This window comes from Megalops cyprinoides, chromosome 25 (genome assembly GCF_013368585.1).
Source record: "Megalops cyprinoides isolate fMegCyp1 chromosome 25, fMegCyp1.pri, whole genome shotgun sequence".
Taxonomy (NCBI): domain Eukaryota; kingdom Metazoa; phylum Chordata; class Actinopteri; order Elopiformes; family Megalopidae; genus Megalops; species Megalops cyprinoides.
The window spans coordinates 5603088-5617756 of record NC_050607.1 but is presented as its reverse complement, the minus strand read 5'-3'; the positions used below and the strand labels follow the sequence as shown (position 1 = coordinate 5617756).

The 14669-nt window shown below is 41.5% G+C and overlaps 2 protein-coding genes across 2 annotated transcripts in view; both read right to left on the bottom strand.

Moving 5' to 3' along the window:
- The window catches only part of otogl (otogelin-like), a 48365-nt gene extending 40931 nt beyond the window's left edge, over positions 1-7434 (bottom strand). Inside the window, exons 1-7 of the mRNA XM_036519663.1 lie at positions 7424-7434; positions 6590-6638; positions 5699-5777; positions 4855-4947; positions 1974-2128; positions 1323-1444; positions 521-726 (exon numbers count right to left, since the gene is read on the bottom strand). Coding sequence (XP_036375556.1) covers positions 521-726; positions 1323-1444; positions 1974-2128; positions 4855-4947; positions 5699-5777; positions 6590-6638; positions 7424-7434 — 715 coding nt within the window. The remainder of the gene's footprint in view (positions 1-520; positions 727-1322; positions 1445-1973; positions 2129-4854; positions 4948-5698; positions 5778-6589; positions 6639-7423) is intronic.
- A 3342-nt stretch (positions 7435-10776) lies between these two features.
- On the bottom strand, positions 10777-14199 carry rps16 (ribosomal protein S16). The gene is made up of 6 exons (XM_036520224.1): positions 14155-14199; positions 14003-14054; positions 13018-13119; positions 12046-12142; positions 11331-11378; positions 10777-10967 (listed from the first exon to the last, which is right to left on the bottom strand). Exons 2-6 carry the CDS (start codon positions 14048-14050, stop codon positions 10822-10824), a joined length of 441 nt encoding a protein of 146 aa, XP_036376117.1. The 5' UTR covers positions 14051-14054; positions 14155-14199; the 3' UTR covers positions 10777-10821.
- Positions 14200-14669: the final 470 nt, after the last annotated feature.

Below are 14669 nucleotides of genomic sequence, written 5' to 3'. Positions count from 1 at the left end.
CATATTTATGGTAAATGATAAATGAATTAATCCGACAATTTGATAACCCTTCTCAGAGAGAACAAATTTACATTCACTGTAGCTCAGAATTTAGTCCCATAACAGTTCATCTGTCATACCTAATTTTTTATGTAACCAGACCGCATTTGCCCATACCTATGGCAACTCGTATCACATAAGGACAGTGTTAGAATGCATGTGGGTATAATTTGTTGATGTAAGTCTGCATTAGGAGGACAAGCTTTTATTCCCATGCCACCAGTTAAAACTACTCCCACACTGAACCTGACCACAGACCATTTCCCCAGCCTTGCTGTCAGCACCATATCGCATTTCTGGATTTCTCAGTGACCCAAATAATTCCCCCCTTTTCCTCTACTCCCCAAAAAGGCTGAGAGAAGGAACCTGTCCCGGTCCCGCACCCTGGCGGGCCGCACTGCCGCGCCCGCTACGGGAATAATTGGGCTCAATTTGGTGACGAATGAATGGATAAACGCTGGCCGGGCCCCGTTTGTCTCACTGTAGCTGGTGGTGAGATCATCCGATCCGTCATCATTGTAGTTTCCGCACAGTCCACAAGGCTGGCCTTTGTGCTCCTCCGTCATTTTGATGTAGACCCCGGAGGCTCCGTCCCAGGCCAGGGAAAACCCGAAAGTGCTCTTCACCAGGATGTAGTCTGCCAGCCTCTCGATGAACACGTTGTGGATGGTCTTCGGCAAGCTCAGTCTGTCCGAAAAGGGAGCGCAGGTTGTCAAAAAAAACCCACCCAGAGTTTTACACTCACTCCTTGGCAATGCATCTGGCCTGCAGACATTGTCAAATGTTTCCAAGGTGCTGCTTGAGAAGAACAGGAACACAATCCCTGCTTTGAACCATTTGCATGTGCCCTTGCCCAAAAATAATCTATATCAAATCAATATTAAATACTCATCAAAATATCAAATACTGACACTGACTCACTACAGACAGTAGCAGAGACGACTCCAGAGTAAAAACAGCAAAGGATAATAACGACACTCTCTGAATGTGTGAAACGCTGGACCACACAAGCAAGCTTTGTGACTCTAACTCGAAAATTAACATGAACATAACTGCTACAGCATATAAACACTGTGTGAATGATACATTTCTGCTTGGCCTCACTCCATCCCATAGTACCCATAATGTCTGGCCCCCAACAGCTGTCACTTTCATCTCCTTGAAACTCACATACCATGTAAGATACTCCTCTCTAACCAAAATTTGCCTAATTTTGGAATGAGTCTAGAGAGACAAAAATCCCATGGCAACAGCAGGGTTGGTCGAAGGCCTTCGGCGGTTACCTGACACCACCCTTCTCCACTTGGTATCCTGTGATGAGGATCTCCTCCTCGTGGGGAAAGTGCAGGCTGAGAGATCGGGTGCAGGAGTACACTGAGCCCGCACAGTTCCGGCTGTTATGGACCTGGGAAAACGGGGAGGGGGGGGACAGGTATGGGGCATTACCTCTGAAACCCTCCGGAGGAACAACCACCTGTACCAGAGGGCCCGGCCTTTATAGAGACCTGTGACTGAGACGTGCTGAAATCGGCATTCCTCAAAAACGACAGTTCTGCGTCAGCAAAGAATCAGCTTTTCAGAGGAGATTTCAACCTACAGAGCATATGGCTGTATATTTAAACAATACTTCATCTGTCGATTTTCCTTTAATAAAAGACCACCTCTAGGGGAAACCGATAATTTAATGACAAAGTAATGATATGGCTCTAACTCTACAATCAAACTGGTATTGGGAATCCATTACAGTTCCCAGAAGCACCACAGGAAATTTGTTCCCACCGCAGTAAGGAAATTCTCTTCATTCCCATAGCAGTCTACGTCTTGTCATCATGAAACTGTAAAGCAGCAAGCTAATAATGTATTAACCCATACAGTGAACTGCTGTTTAAACCTGAAGGCAAGCAGAGCACAGAAGAGACAGGCGGTTTACCCACCCACACTGTGTACTGCGGCTCTGTCGCGCGGCAGTCTTTGGCAAGGACATAGGAGCAGGTTCCCGGGAAGTAGTAGTACATTCCGTCGAATGTTTCGAAGTGGTGCTGTCCCCACGATCTGCAGATGCCATCTCTGTCCTGCCCCATGTTGGGGACTGGGTTCAAAGAACGCAAACCAGGTTACCAGGAACAACAAGCCTGAATGTTTTAAATAACGGTCAACACTAAGTTAAAAAAAATGAAAATCTTCAATCTAATCAAAATAAAACTACATTAGATTAGCAAACATCTTTATTCAGGGGAGACTTATATTTTACATATTATCCATGTATCCAGCGATATGTTTTATTGGAGCCGTACAGGTAAATTTCCTCACTCAATGGTCCTGTGGCAGTGGCCCAGACAGGACTCAAGCCTGCAACCTTTGAAGTTCAGCTCCTTGACTGCTCTGTCACACTGACATCCTTTGTCATCTGAGATGGTGAAAACCAGCCCTCTCTTGTGTAGTGCGAGAGTTGCCAAATTATCCCAAAATCTCCCAAAATATTTGTAGGTTTAATCAGGTAAATTGTTTACCCAAGATAAAGTCCAAAAGAATTTGAGTTGGACCATAAGGCATACAAAGACAAAGGCTGAAAGTCAATTAAATCAGTCATGCTGACAAAGCTGGTTAACACAGCAGAAAAAAAACAAAGATGCCTTTGTTGTCTGATACAATCTTTTACGTCTGATGAAACTAAAAAACACTGGATTTTGAAAAGAGGAATACTGATATGGCAAATATCAATTTGGAGCTTAATAATAAAAACTCAAAAGTACCCCTGATTGGTCCAAAGGCCATTACATATAAAACTAAATCTAAAACATCCAATACCAAAGACACTGGAGCACCCATTTCACTTAACATGAGCCAGTTTTATGGGTGTAAATGTTCAAGACAGCCCCCCACACTATAACTGCTCTGCTATTTAGAAACACCGTACTGTAAGTCTACGGCAATAGGAAATCAAAGCATGCCCTGCAGAAAATATTACATTTAAAACTAAATCTAAAACAGGACACCTAGGACACCTGTTTTACTTAATAAACACATGCGCCAATCTGATGGGTGCTAATCTTCAGGAAGGGCCTATCAAATGACAACTATTCCCCAATTTCTGAAAACCATGTACCATGTAAGTCAAAGTGCAGTACCCCCTGCTGAAAATAATTCTGCCCTTACCAGAGAACTGCCTGACAAATGATATGAAAAAAATATGAAAAAAATCACAGCCGGATTATCTGACAGCATCATCGTATAATGCATTAGTCTACCTCCAGCACAGCAAAACGGCTTGCAGCAATCACCCTTCCCTCTGTAATTGATTGATTTGAAGCACTTATTTTACAAGATGGAAGACAGACAATGAGGATCCTCAATTTAACCAATTAAACAATTAACATTAAACATTTAACCTGTTGGGGGTGAGGTGAAGGGCTACTCCTTCACACCTGTATCTACTGTGGCATTTTTTAACGCCCGTTTAGATCAGTTTCAGCATATCATCTCAAGGTTAAACTCACTCAACTGTCTGCCCACCCACCTCACCACACCACTGCCCTCACCACATGGCCACTGTTTGCAAATCCTCAGTGCCAGTCTCTTATGGATATCCTAGATTCACTGTACATGGTGCCCAGACAGTGAATGGGCACACAGCAATGATGCCAACTCGGTGCCAACCCGCTAAAAGCTGTCTTTGTCACAAAATACGGGCTCAACTGCATCAAGTCATGCCATTAACTCCAAAACACACATCTACAAGGGTTTTTTTCTGGTATTCAGTGGAGAGGGTGCTTTAAGATCTGAAGAAAGGGTGTAATTGTTCGTAGTTCTGAGATTACAAACAATCTAAGCATGCACTTCCCAGGAGGAAAAGGACTGCTTCCAGTCAGTGGAAATGCTGACTACCCGCGTCTAATGGGAGAAAAGGAATCTTAATGGACCTTAATGTAACCTGAATGCTCTATACAGCTACAGCCACAGGAATTAACTATAAGATTTAACGCAACGTAAAGAGGAAGCCCTTGTCTGCTGGCCATCTATAGATTAAGTGGATTTATTATAAATCAAAGTTGGCTTAAGGTCCAAACGACAGGTCAAGTGATTTACAATTAAATTGGTTTCAGCTAAGATTCATTTCACTCTGCCTCCTCTTATGAGCCCTGGTTGCTGTAAATGGCTCTTTGAAAGACACTTGTAGACACACTTGAGCCCTCTGAGGTGATAGCATCTGTAATGATCTCCCTGACTGCATCCTGTCTATTCAGGAAGGAACCAGTTGGCGCTTTCATTTAGGAGGTAAATGAAAATCTCAGTTCAGCTAAATTGAGCTTAATCTCAACGAGTCATTCTGCTGGGGGTAATGTATTCAAGACAGGGTCAGGGGATTCAAGACCTGTTAAACAAAGGTGTCTATTTTGTGATACAGCTCAAGGTCTTCCAGCGCAATACAGTGTCACACTATTTCATAAAATATATTCATACGAATACACATACAGGGACATAATGGCTTTTCTTCCAGTACAGAAATAACACATCACAAACTCTAATCTCCAGGAAATGAAGTCTGATCATGATCCACATGTCTTTCATTAAATCAAAACTACTTAAAGGACCATAAAAGTCTGCATTCAATGGACTCCACTGCAGGTTTGAAATTCCTTTGGACTACTGATTAGCAGCTTCCCTCCTAATCAAAAGGGTGATATAACTGCCGTGGCTATAGAAGAGGAATCTGGCCAAACAGGTGATGGTCAGCCCCACAGAGGTGCAGTAACTGGGTGCGTTATGGGTGTTGTTCCGCGTGTGGGTCACGGTGCACGAAAGCGAGCCACTCACTGATCTGACAGCGGTCTCCCACGGCCTGGAACTGCGAGCAGTCGCACAGACCACCCTCCTTGCACCAGCCACCATTAAGGCACCCGCAGTACTCTGTAAGGGGAGACGAGAACTCACATCTCAGCCAATCAGGGGCCAAGGGCCACAAAGCGATTCCGATTTTTTTTCCATTCAAACTTACAGCCATCCTGGGATAAAAAAAAAGTGTAACCACTCATGTTTGGGGGAGCATTCAGTCTACACACTTAAGCACATTGCCCCTTATTTTAGATGGTGAACTTACACAAGTATTATGCCTATCTTTTTAAATAAATTGTTATGTATCATCACAAGTTTGGCAGTAATAGCAAGGAAAAATATTGAATATTAATTAAAATACTGCAGTTCTTAAATGTTTTTCTCAAGGGTAAAGGGAAAGAGCAACAGCAGTGAGACTGAATGCCTCTGTTCACACCACAGCATCATTCTGACACGACAGGAGAGAGGACACAGATACCTTATGTTTTCACTCATTTACTGTCCTGGGGAAAACACAATAATTCACAGTACCTTCAACTGCACTTCAATTAGGCTTTCCTACACATCATAAAATGGGCTTTGTGTGGGATGAGTGTATTATAGAGGACACATTCTGACAACAGGCTGACAGTGAAATGGAGTCAACAAACATGTAGATAACATATTCAAAATGCTGCATATGTCTCATCTCTACATCACACCCTTTCTCATTTCTGAGAGAGCAAATTCTGAGAAAAACCCCACGTGGCAACTCCACTTGTTAATAGGATGTTACATATTCTGCCTAAGGCAGTGTGGAGCTTGTGCAGGTGTAGGTACGGTTTACCTGCAGAGGCATCGCGTGCAGTGTAGTTATGCAGGACACTTCTCGGCAGGGCAGGCTCTGACAGCAGCGGGCTAAATGTCTGCAGCAAGACAACAGTTTGTTTGTTTCACTGTTGAGGAACTCAGATTAATCTGAACTTCCTTCCCTGAGTAGCCGATGTGTTTGCCTAAAGGCCTATTCCAATTAACTAAGACAAAAAATGATTTACTGGTTTCTTGCACTGCCTTAAAACAGTATACTTTGACCTTTGAGTAACATTTTGTAGCAAATGTTACTTTTTTCTCTTCCTTTCTAGTACACTGTGAGGTTGGCAGTCACTAAATTTAATAAAAATTTGTCAGAAACAAAAAATCTTCCTTAAGTAAATCAAAGTTAAGGACAATGCAAACAGAGACTTCAGTCTTAAATATAATATGTTCAAAAAAAAAAGAAAAGAAGAGGAAAAAAAGACGACCAAAACTGCTCCAACCACCTATTCAACGTGTCGCCTTTGATATGCAATACAACAGATTTGGCTGCTTCGCCATCATTGTGAGCAGCACTGAAACAAATCCGCCCATTGCATAACACACAGCGAGAATGCGCCAGGTTACCCTTCTCATAAACTGCAGCTAAACAGGATCATCATTCAGCTACACCTATAACACCAGGACACCTAAGTCCAGGAAGACACAAGGCAGTCTGTCAGTTTGGCGGCGATTAGCTTGACTGGTGGAGGCTCCCATTCGGGCAGCTAGTGGTAAAGCGTCCGGTACTGTGCTGTGACCGGTGAAGGGCCATTTCTCTTACTACACCATTTGTGCACGGTGCACAAGGGGGCCTTTGTGAGAATCAGGTGTACTTCAGTATTTGGGTGCCCTCGCCGCCCCTCTTTCTCTTAGGTATACCCACCTCCCCTCCAAAGAGATCTCGTTTCTGTCGAGGTGCATTAAACCTCCTCCTGGAGGGGAACAAAAGAAAAGCTGTGTTATGGAGAGGTGTAAGGCAAGACTGCAGGCAGAGTATAGCAGACCGCGGCCTGTAGTCTGTCTGACCCCAACGCACTCTGCCTTCGGCAAATTTAAGCACTTCTTATGGGTTCATGTCTGGTTCTCATACATCATACTCTCATTTCAGCAACTTCACAAAAGTACAGATTAAACAGCAACACTATCTTATTTCTTTGGGGAAGTTAAGGACAAAAAAACATTGCAGTCAGACTGAGAAGAGTTTAGGCACCATAGAAACGTCTTCTTGTTGAATCACAGTTCAAGAGTGCAAAAATAAAAATGTGATAGTAAAACTGGTATTATTTTTGCATGACCCAGACCCAGTTCTGTAGTTAGCTCCTAAATAATTACAACAGATCAAAGAATACAATCTATTGCAACCCATCCAAGAAACCACTGTGGAATTACAGGTCAGGTCAGGTGTCTCCTGCTCACAATACAACTTTGACTTTGAGCCACTTTGTATCAAAGCTTTAACACTCTCCCTTTACCCACTTTTTGGACCAAGCGCTAACAGCCGGCCTACAGCAACTATAGCACTCTGTCTCTGACGCATGAAACGAGCACTTTGATTACAGCATCGGTCTGTGTTCACTAGGACAACAAGAAAACATTAGCGACTTACAGCGGTGTGAATTCCCATTTCCAAAGACTCTGAAACCTCTACGAGGCACTGCCTGCTCTTGTACTTGGCACACACAATCCTCTAAAATACCTACACTGAATCACTCCATACGCATCTAGCATTCTTCCCCTTAGGATCCAGTTGTTCAAAATCAGGTAGAACCTCAGAGACGACAGAGACACAGGTAGCAGTCCCAAGACATGCGTTTTCTCTGATCAGGCTGTTACAAATTGTATTTTACAATTTGTGTTATTCTACATCACTGTAACATTGCACTGCATTAGTTTACAGTTTCAGGAACATAAGATGGCCCTATGTCAGTGCCAACAAATGATGATGATCTCGACAATTTGTAATATATGCATGTGAGATTCAGCTAATCAGTTTTAGTTGTTAAAAGCACTGTGTAATCCTTCTAGTTGATAGAGCCACTCTCTTTTATCCAGAATCAACTCTTGAGCAGAGAGCAGAAAATTTGTTATTTGCCTGTGATCACCACTTTCACTCTTAAAATAATTCACTGGCGTGATCAGTGCACCCTCCCATCATAATAATAGATTCAGAAAATGTCATGCATTGAGTGTGGCCGATTCTCAAATACAGGCCACGTATCCTAAAATTTATTCCAGAAAAATGTGTCTGAGCTCTTTCCTCAAAACTTTAATTACTTGCACAAATTAAACAGGCAGTTCCATGTCCTTTTCCCTTTTCTGTTATTCTATTCTATTATTCAGGTAGTTGAAGTTCAGGTACCAGGTAGTTACACCTATCCTTCACATTAGCAATTTTACAGCTAAATCTCTCCATAAAATTAAACAATCTTCTTGTAAAAGTTAAATCAATTTTTTAAACAATAATTTCTAAAATTATCTTATTGGATCTGAAAAATTAGATATGTGCAGCACTCTTGTGCACAATAAACAGTGGCAAAAAGCATACACTGGTACAAAAACTGTTATTGGTGAATAATTTCCTAAACACCGCAACACTTCTCTACCAAATAAAGTACACTTGACATACTCCTATGTTAAAGCACAAGTGCAGTCTGCTTTCATTAAGCATTTCACCATGATTATATAAGGCTTCAAGTAGCACTTTCGTAAGAAATCTACACATACCCATAGGTTTCATACTATTACTGTGGTAAATGCATTGACTTGAATCTCTGTTGATTGTCTCCCTACCAGTTTTCTGTTATTCGAATTTACATAAACTTACCTCTGGATTTTACTTTGGGGGGTTGCGGACTGGCAATTATACCCTGATTGACAGAGAAATATGTTATGAGCTATGCCATGAAGTAAATGGATACTGTAATCAACAAAACATTATTACATGCCTCAAAGCCACAATGAAATCAACGAATTATCCCCTCATGACACCACAGCCAGACTGTAATTGGAAATCTGAGTTAACAAATTAGTTCCTAAGTGTAACAATATTGAGTTAAGAATCAGAAACAATACAGCTTACGCATCAGATGTTATTGCAATTTTTAATTTCACTTTAGTCGACTAAATTAAAATGATAAAATTTCTAGGTCAGGAAAGGCTGGAAATATCGCTGTCAATTGTCTCATCTTCTGTGGGCAGTTACGTTCACATACAAAATAGAATCAAAATTCATATTTGGCAGTAGAAACACTTAAAAGAAGCATAACTGTACCAAATGATGTTGTTAATTTACGATAACGTTGTAATATGTGGGCCTGTTTTTAATTACTTGATTTAATTACTTTAATTACTTTAATTACTTACATTTGATTTGATTTACTAATCATGGAAACATCACTGAAAATAAAATCTGAAAATAAGTTAACTACCTAACACATTTCAAAAGCTACTTAAAACTAGGCAACGCGTTTTTAACAAATACATTTTTAAAAAGACAGAAATGAGTGTTTGCCAACCACACTGCGAAGTGTCAGTAATAATGTGCCAGATCCACGACAATAGTAAAAACTGTCAACGCTTCCAGAACCTACCTTGAAAAATAAGAAGTTGACAGAAAAAAACTATCCAAGGAAGCATTAATTTCAAGTTCCACTTTATGTTCATTTCAGGGCTGCGTCCAAATGGAGACCAGGTATAAAATTATGAAGGCATTTTACAGTATTCATTCATCAGAATATTCTCAGAATTCCATTTTTCGGCCTCTGTGACAGCGGGAGAAATCCATGCGGACGAGTCTCGCAAATCTTCCCTGAAAATCTCCCTCATTAGCAACGCATGGCGACTCTTTTACCTGTGAGAGTGGGTGGATAAGTTACACCGACAAACATCCTTGCAGAGCGCACCTGGACGAGTGGGCCGACCGAATTCAAGCCTTCTCCTCACATAATTGGACATGTTAGCGATTTGTACCATATTATGGTGGTTTAAAACTGCCTCTCATACGCAAGCATCTGATGAGAATTACGCCTTTACCGGGTTTACGGGGTAATTTCTAACGAGTTCGTGGTGTTAAATTGTCAGGAAGTTCATTGCGCTGAACGTTACACTTTGTTCAATTTATTCTACCAGGATTTCGACACACAATTTAATTCGTATGAAAATCATCATACGTTGTCTTCCTGCCAGATGTTGATCCATCAGCGTTTCTATCTGAACGGAATATACCCTTCATCGCTTGTGTAAAAGTCGTATGCATAACTTTTGACATTACGTTCAGTTTTATAACAATCTGTTAACTGCAAGGCATACTTGACACCGTGACGTACTTTTTGCATATTTGTCATAATCACAGTACATCAGGAAAACAATGTTGTGGAAAAAAGCATAGTTCAGGTGTTAAACTCAAAAACTACCCGGATTAGTTAGTTAGTTCGTTGAATAAAGCATATACATTTAACGCACAAATTTACACACGTTTTTATCTTATAGGACAGACCAAGACATTTACAAGGAATCTTAAATCTGGAAAACCGCAACAGGTTGTTTTCAGACGGACATGGCAGTGATTCATAAACGATCTATATAACTTACAAAACACTGCCCTCTGGCGTCTAATGTAGTCACACTACATGCGGGAATCTCTGCTCTTCCATGAACATTTTAAGCTCAATGATGCCCCACCAGGCTCATCATTTTGCCCAGAGTCTAGGGCAACACAGTCAGGCTTGGTTTTAAACCCTCTAAGGGGTGACATGGGATACAATCATACTGTCATTGTTCAAGAAAAAACACAATATAATTTTACTGCCTATTACCTATGCCAACCAATGATATTTGCAATGGATTAGTAGGTGAAAAATTATGTTCAAAGCATTAGCCTTGTCCTATTAAAGTTATTTTAATTTACCAACATGGAATATGCTGTTTATTTGTGTAAGTTTGCATTGTTTTTCTGTAAAGCTTTCTATGGTAATGCCTTTGACAAGGGTACAGTAGAAAAAAACACAAAAAATCTGAAGTAAGATACAGAGTCACCACAGGACATATGTAATGCAATGAGAAGAGGCGATAGATGTTTTGGCATGACTTTATTGTATGAAAATGTACAGAGTGGTTTTAACGGTAAGACTTCTGGTAGCGAGCGCGGGCCCCAGGTCCACCGAACTTCTTGGACTCGCAGCGGCGTGGGTCGGCCACCAGCAGGGTCCTGTCGTACTGGATGAGGATGTCCTTTATCTCCTTCTTGGAGGCCTCGTCCACATCTGAAACGGGACCAGTCAGTCAGACAACACGCAGCAGGGTTTCAGCTCGTATCAGATTTGACATTTTTCATAGGCTAACAATGACTTCTTAACGGTAAAAATGTAAAGTTGGGTCAATCTGAGGATTCAACTGAGGGGACTTTTGAGACTGATTACTAACACATTATTTGGTGATATTTGACAGATGTTCCTGGCAGCTCCTAATACATAATACACTAATCCCCCTTCGGACTTTTGGCGGTTAGCTTTTGGCACAAGCCAGCCAATTTGTAAGCAACATCAGATAATAAACTTCAAACTTTATTAGCTGTGTTTGAATAATATGCAATAAAATAATGTTATTTTCTTTATAAACGCACTTACATTTCTGATAGTACGCAACCAGGGCTTTGGAAATAGCCTGACGGATAGCTGCAGAGAGGGTGAAGACATGTTAAGGACAAAAGTCATATAGACACAACAATGTTCAGACGTGAATTTGGCAGTTCTCATACCACCATGCCTGAAAACAGAATACTGAATTTTTGTGCAAACTGTACAAAAAAAAGCCAAAGTATTTCAATTGACAACAGACCAAACTATAATTCTTTTGATACAAAATGCTGTACATGGCACTAGACATACTGATCAACATTATGCAACTGTAAAAAAAAATCAAATGTCATAAATGACAACACCTGCTCTTATCACATTGATAAAAAACAGAAAGCTGACTTAAGGCATGGCGTTCAGAAGGCATTTTAGAGCAGGAGGTTGACCATGCAGCTGATCCTACCACAGCTAAGTCTAAATTTAAGTTTAATTTACATTTACATTTATTCATTTGGCAGACACTTTTATCCTAAGAGACTTACAAGTGAGGCAGAATACAACACAAGCAAAAGCCAAAATATTAGAAGTGCTGCATGACCAAGTTTCAATAGTTGGCCAGACAAGGTACAGACTAGCTGGGTTTAATGGCTAGATTCCTTCATAACAGCCACACGCCTGAACTGACACTAACACCAACCTGCCTGTCTCTTTATTTAAAGATGACAGCTGACAGACCCATTAAAGACAACAGCAGTAAAGCCTTTACCATAGATCTGTGCGACGTGTCCACCACCCTTCACTCTCACGCGGATGTCCACGCCCGCAAAGCGTTCCTTGCCCAGCAGCAGGACTGGCTCCAGCAGCTGTTGGTGAAACGTTCCCACAATGTTATATTACATTATTAGCATTTTAGTACACACTCTTATCCAGAGCAATTTACATCAATTACAGGTTTTTACAATGTTATCCATTCATTCAGCTGGATACTTAATGAGGCAAGTGTGGGTTAAGTACCCTGTGCAAGAGTACAGCAGCAGTGCTCCCGTGGGGAATCAAACCAGCAACTGTTCCGTTACTTGTCTTGCTCCTTAGCCACTATGGTACACTGGCACCCCATTGAGAGATGGACAAGGCGCTTCCGGTGCTTTTTATGATCAAATGACTGAATGCGCTTTAAGAGCTAACAGATGTGGCAGTGTGGCATAGTGGCAACAAGCAGGGCTTGTAACCAAAAGGTTGCCAGTTTGATTCCCCACTGCAGCACTGCTGTTGTGCCTTTGGGCAGAAGCCAATGCCAGCCCACTGGATTATCAAAAACACAGTAAAAAGTAAGGTGCTGCTACAATCACTGATGTCCATTTACTTGTTTCATTGGGGGTTAGGGTCTGACTTAAGGTTTGACACAGCTTGTGATAATTATAGCATCACTGATATATTACTCATACCACCGTTTACTACATGCCGTTTCTACTAAGTTAGTTACCTATTTATTTCTTACCATACTAGGTGTTACATGAGCTATGGTACTATATCACATCACATAAAGACAAACAATTCCCACAGGCATCATAAAATGAACTGCATGCAATGTACTGCAAACGTCTAGTTCAGAAAGCGTAACAGCTACTTGCAGGGAGATCCATACTGGATTTAATTCTGATCACAGGCAACGCCACCCCTCTATCCAATGCAGTGCAAATCAGTCGTTAAGACAGAGAGCATCTGTAAATATTCTCACCTTGTACTGTAGCGTGGCTGGCTCGATCATCTCCAGAGGCCTCCCGTTAACCTTGATAAGGCCATTGCCCCTCTTGCAGTGAGCGACAGCGGTGGCCGTTTTCTGTAACAAATCGTTGCGTTACTCGAAACGCACAGCTCGTTAGACACCCGACTTGCTCAGTGCACATTTGGAGGATACCTAACATAGCTGGCACATCATGCAATCTAAACAAAGTTATGATCGAATAAAATTAAACTAAACGATGGACATATCGTGTCCATCTTTTGGCATATACTATTGGTTACACTCAGTGTGGCTCAGATGAAAGGTGCTTCCCGGTAGAAGATGCTCCGTTTAGCGAGCTCGCTGAAATCTACCTTATGTTCTGACATGGGAGATATCCCGAGATCAGTCTGTCAAACTGGCTTGTTCGTGTAGAGCTGCTGGCTAGCTACATGACTGCAGTCAAATCAACCTCCTACATATAAGTAACAACATTACACCCATATGATACCGACAACCTTACTTAGCAATTAAGCCATAACAACACCGCTAACGTTGGCTAATTATAAGGCGACATTCAGGACTGCCCAGCCTAGCTAACTGGTTCGAGAGCTTCCTACTTTAGGACTGATTTAGAAGAATTTTGAAACAGATGTCTACCTAGCTTCGAACATTGATTTAAATATTATCTTGATGGCTAAATAATTCTAGCACTGCTTTTCAGGAGCTGTTCAGCTCAAGCATATAACCGATTAGCCGTAAGGCAGAAGGCCTCAGTCTACAACTGACCAATTTCCCTCTGTGATCCCAATTAAATTGGACTGTAAGGCAATTAGATAAAAGCGGTTGCATTTCTTACATAAAACTGACCTGATAATACAATTCATATGGTCATCAAACAACCAAAAACTGTCTAGTTAGCTTTGGCGCTAGGTATAAAGTGTAACTACAGTGATTCCGATCTACTACACGTGGGAAGAAACAAGCTATTTATACTCACTTTACGTCCGAAAACCTGGACAGATTGCAAGGGACCTTTAGCCGGCATGTTTCTAAAACAGACAACACACAAGGGTTAAAATTATCTTCTTTATTTAAACAAATATTAATCATAAACGTAACATGTTCGTGGGAGCATTCAGACCACCATACCTAGTTCTGCTCCAGAACCATGGGAAGAGATCGAAAGGGTTTCAAACCGCGAGTATCAGGGGCTCTTCTTCTTCGGGGATCTTCCGGGATGTGTTGGTGCCGAGAGCTCATTACTGCCGCCTACAGAGTACTCCCGTACGTGCACTATACCGTCATTGACAACGCGCAGGAACCTTTTTCCTCTATTATTTTTGCCTAATTAACAGCGTGAGTGTCAGTGCCAATGATGTCTGAACAGAGGATGGTTCCAGTAGCAGCTTCCATTGTAAACATGACGAATAAGTGGATTTCTGAGATTGATCAGTAAAAGGTCGCCTTAATTATTTGAAAATTCTCTCAAACGAATCCTGTAATAGCTGTGTTCCAACTCCCAACATGTAGCAATAACGCAATGTGTCCAGCAGATGGCGCACGTCGACCGTTGTGAGCCCCGATCTGGTCGGTGTAAGCCATTGCGCCATCTGTGGGAAGACGGCTGCATTTTTCTAGAGTTGAAATGCATAAATTGCTCATTT

What these genes read in the sequence shown, in the direction of transcription:
- rps16 (XM_036520224.1), bottom strand. Translation starts at nt 14,050, where the DNA reads ATGCCGGCTAAAGGTCCCTTGCAATCTGTCCAGGTTTTCGGACGTAAA. An exon ending in CAGCCACGCTACAGTACAAG is followed by an intron (nt 12,143 to 13,017) that starts GTGAGAATATTT and finishes TTTCACCAACAG; the next exon opens with CTGCTGGAGCCAGTCCTGCT. An exon ending in GGTTGCGTACTATCAGAAAT is followed by an intron (nt 10,968 to 11,330) that starts GTAAGTGCGTTT and finishes GTCCCGTTTCAG; the next exon opens with ATGTGGACGAGGCCTCCAAG.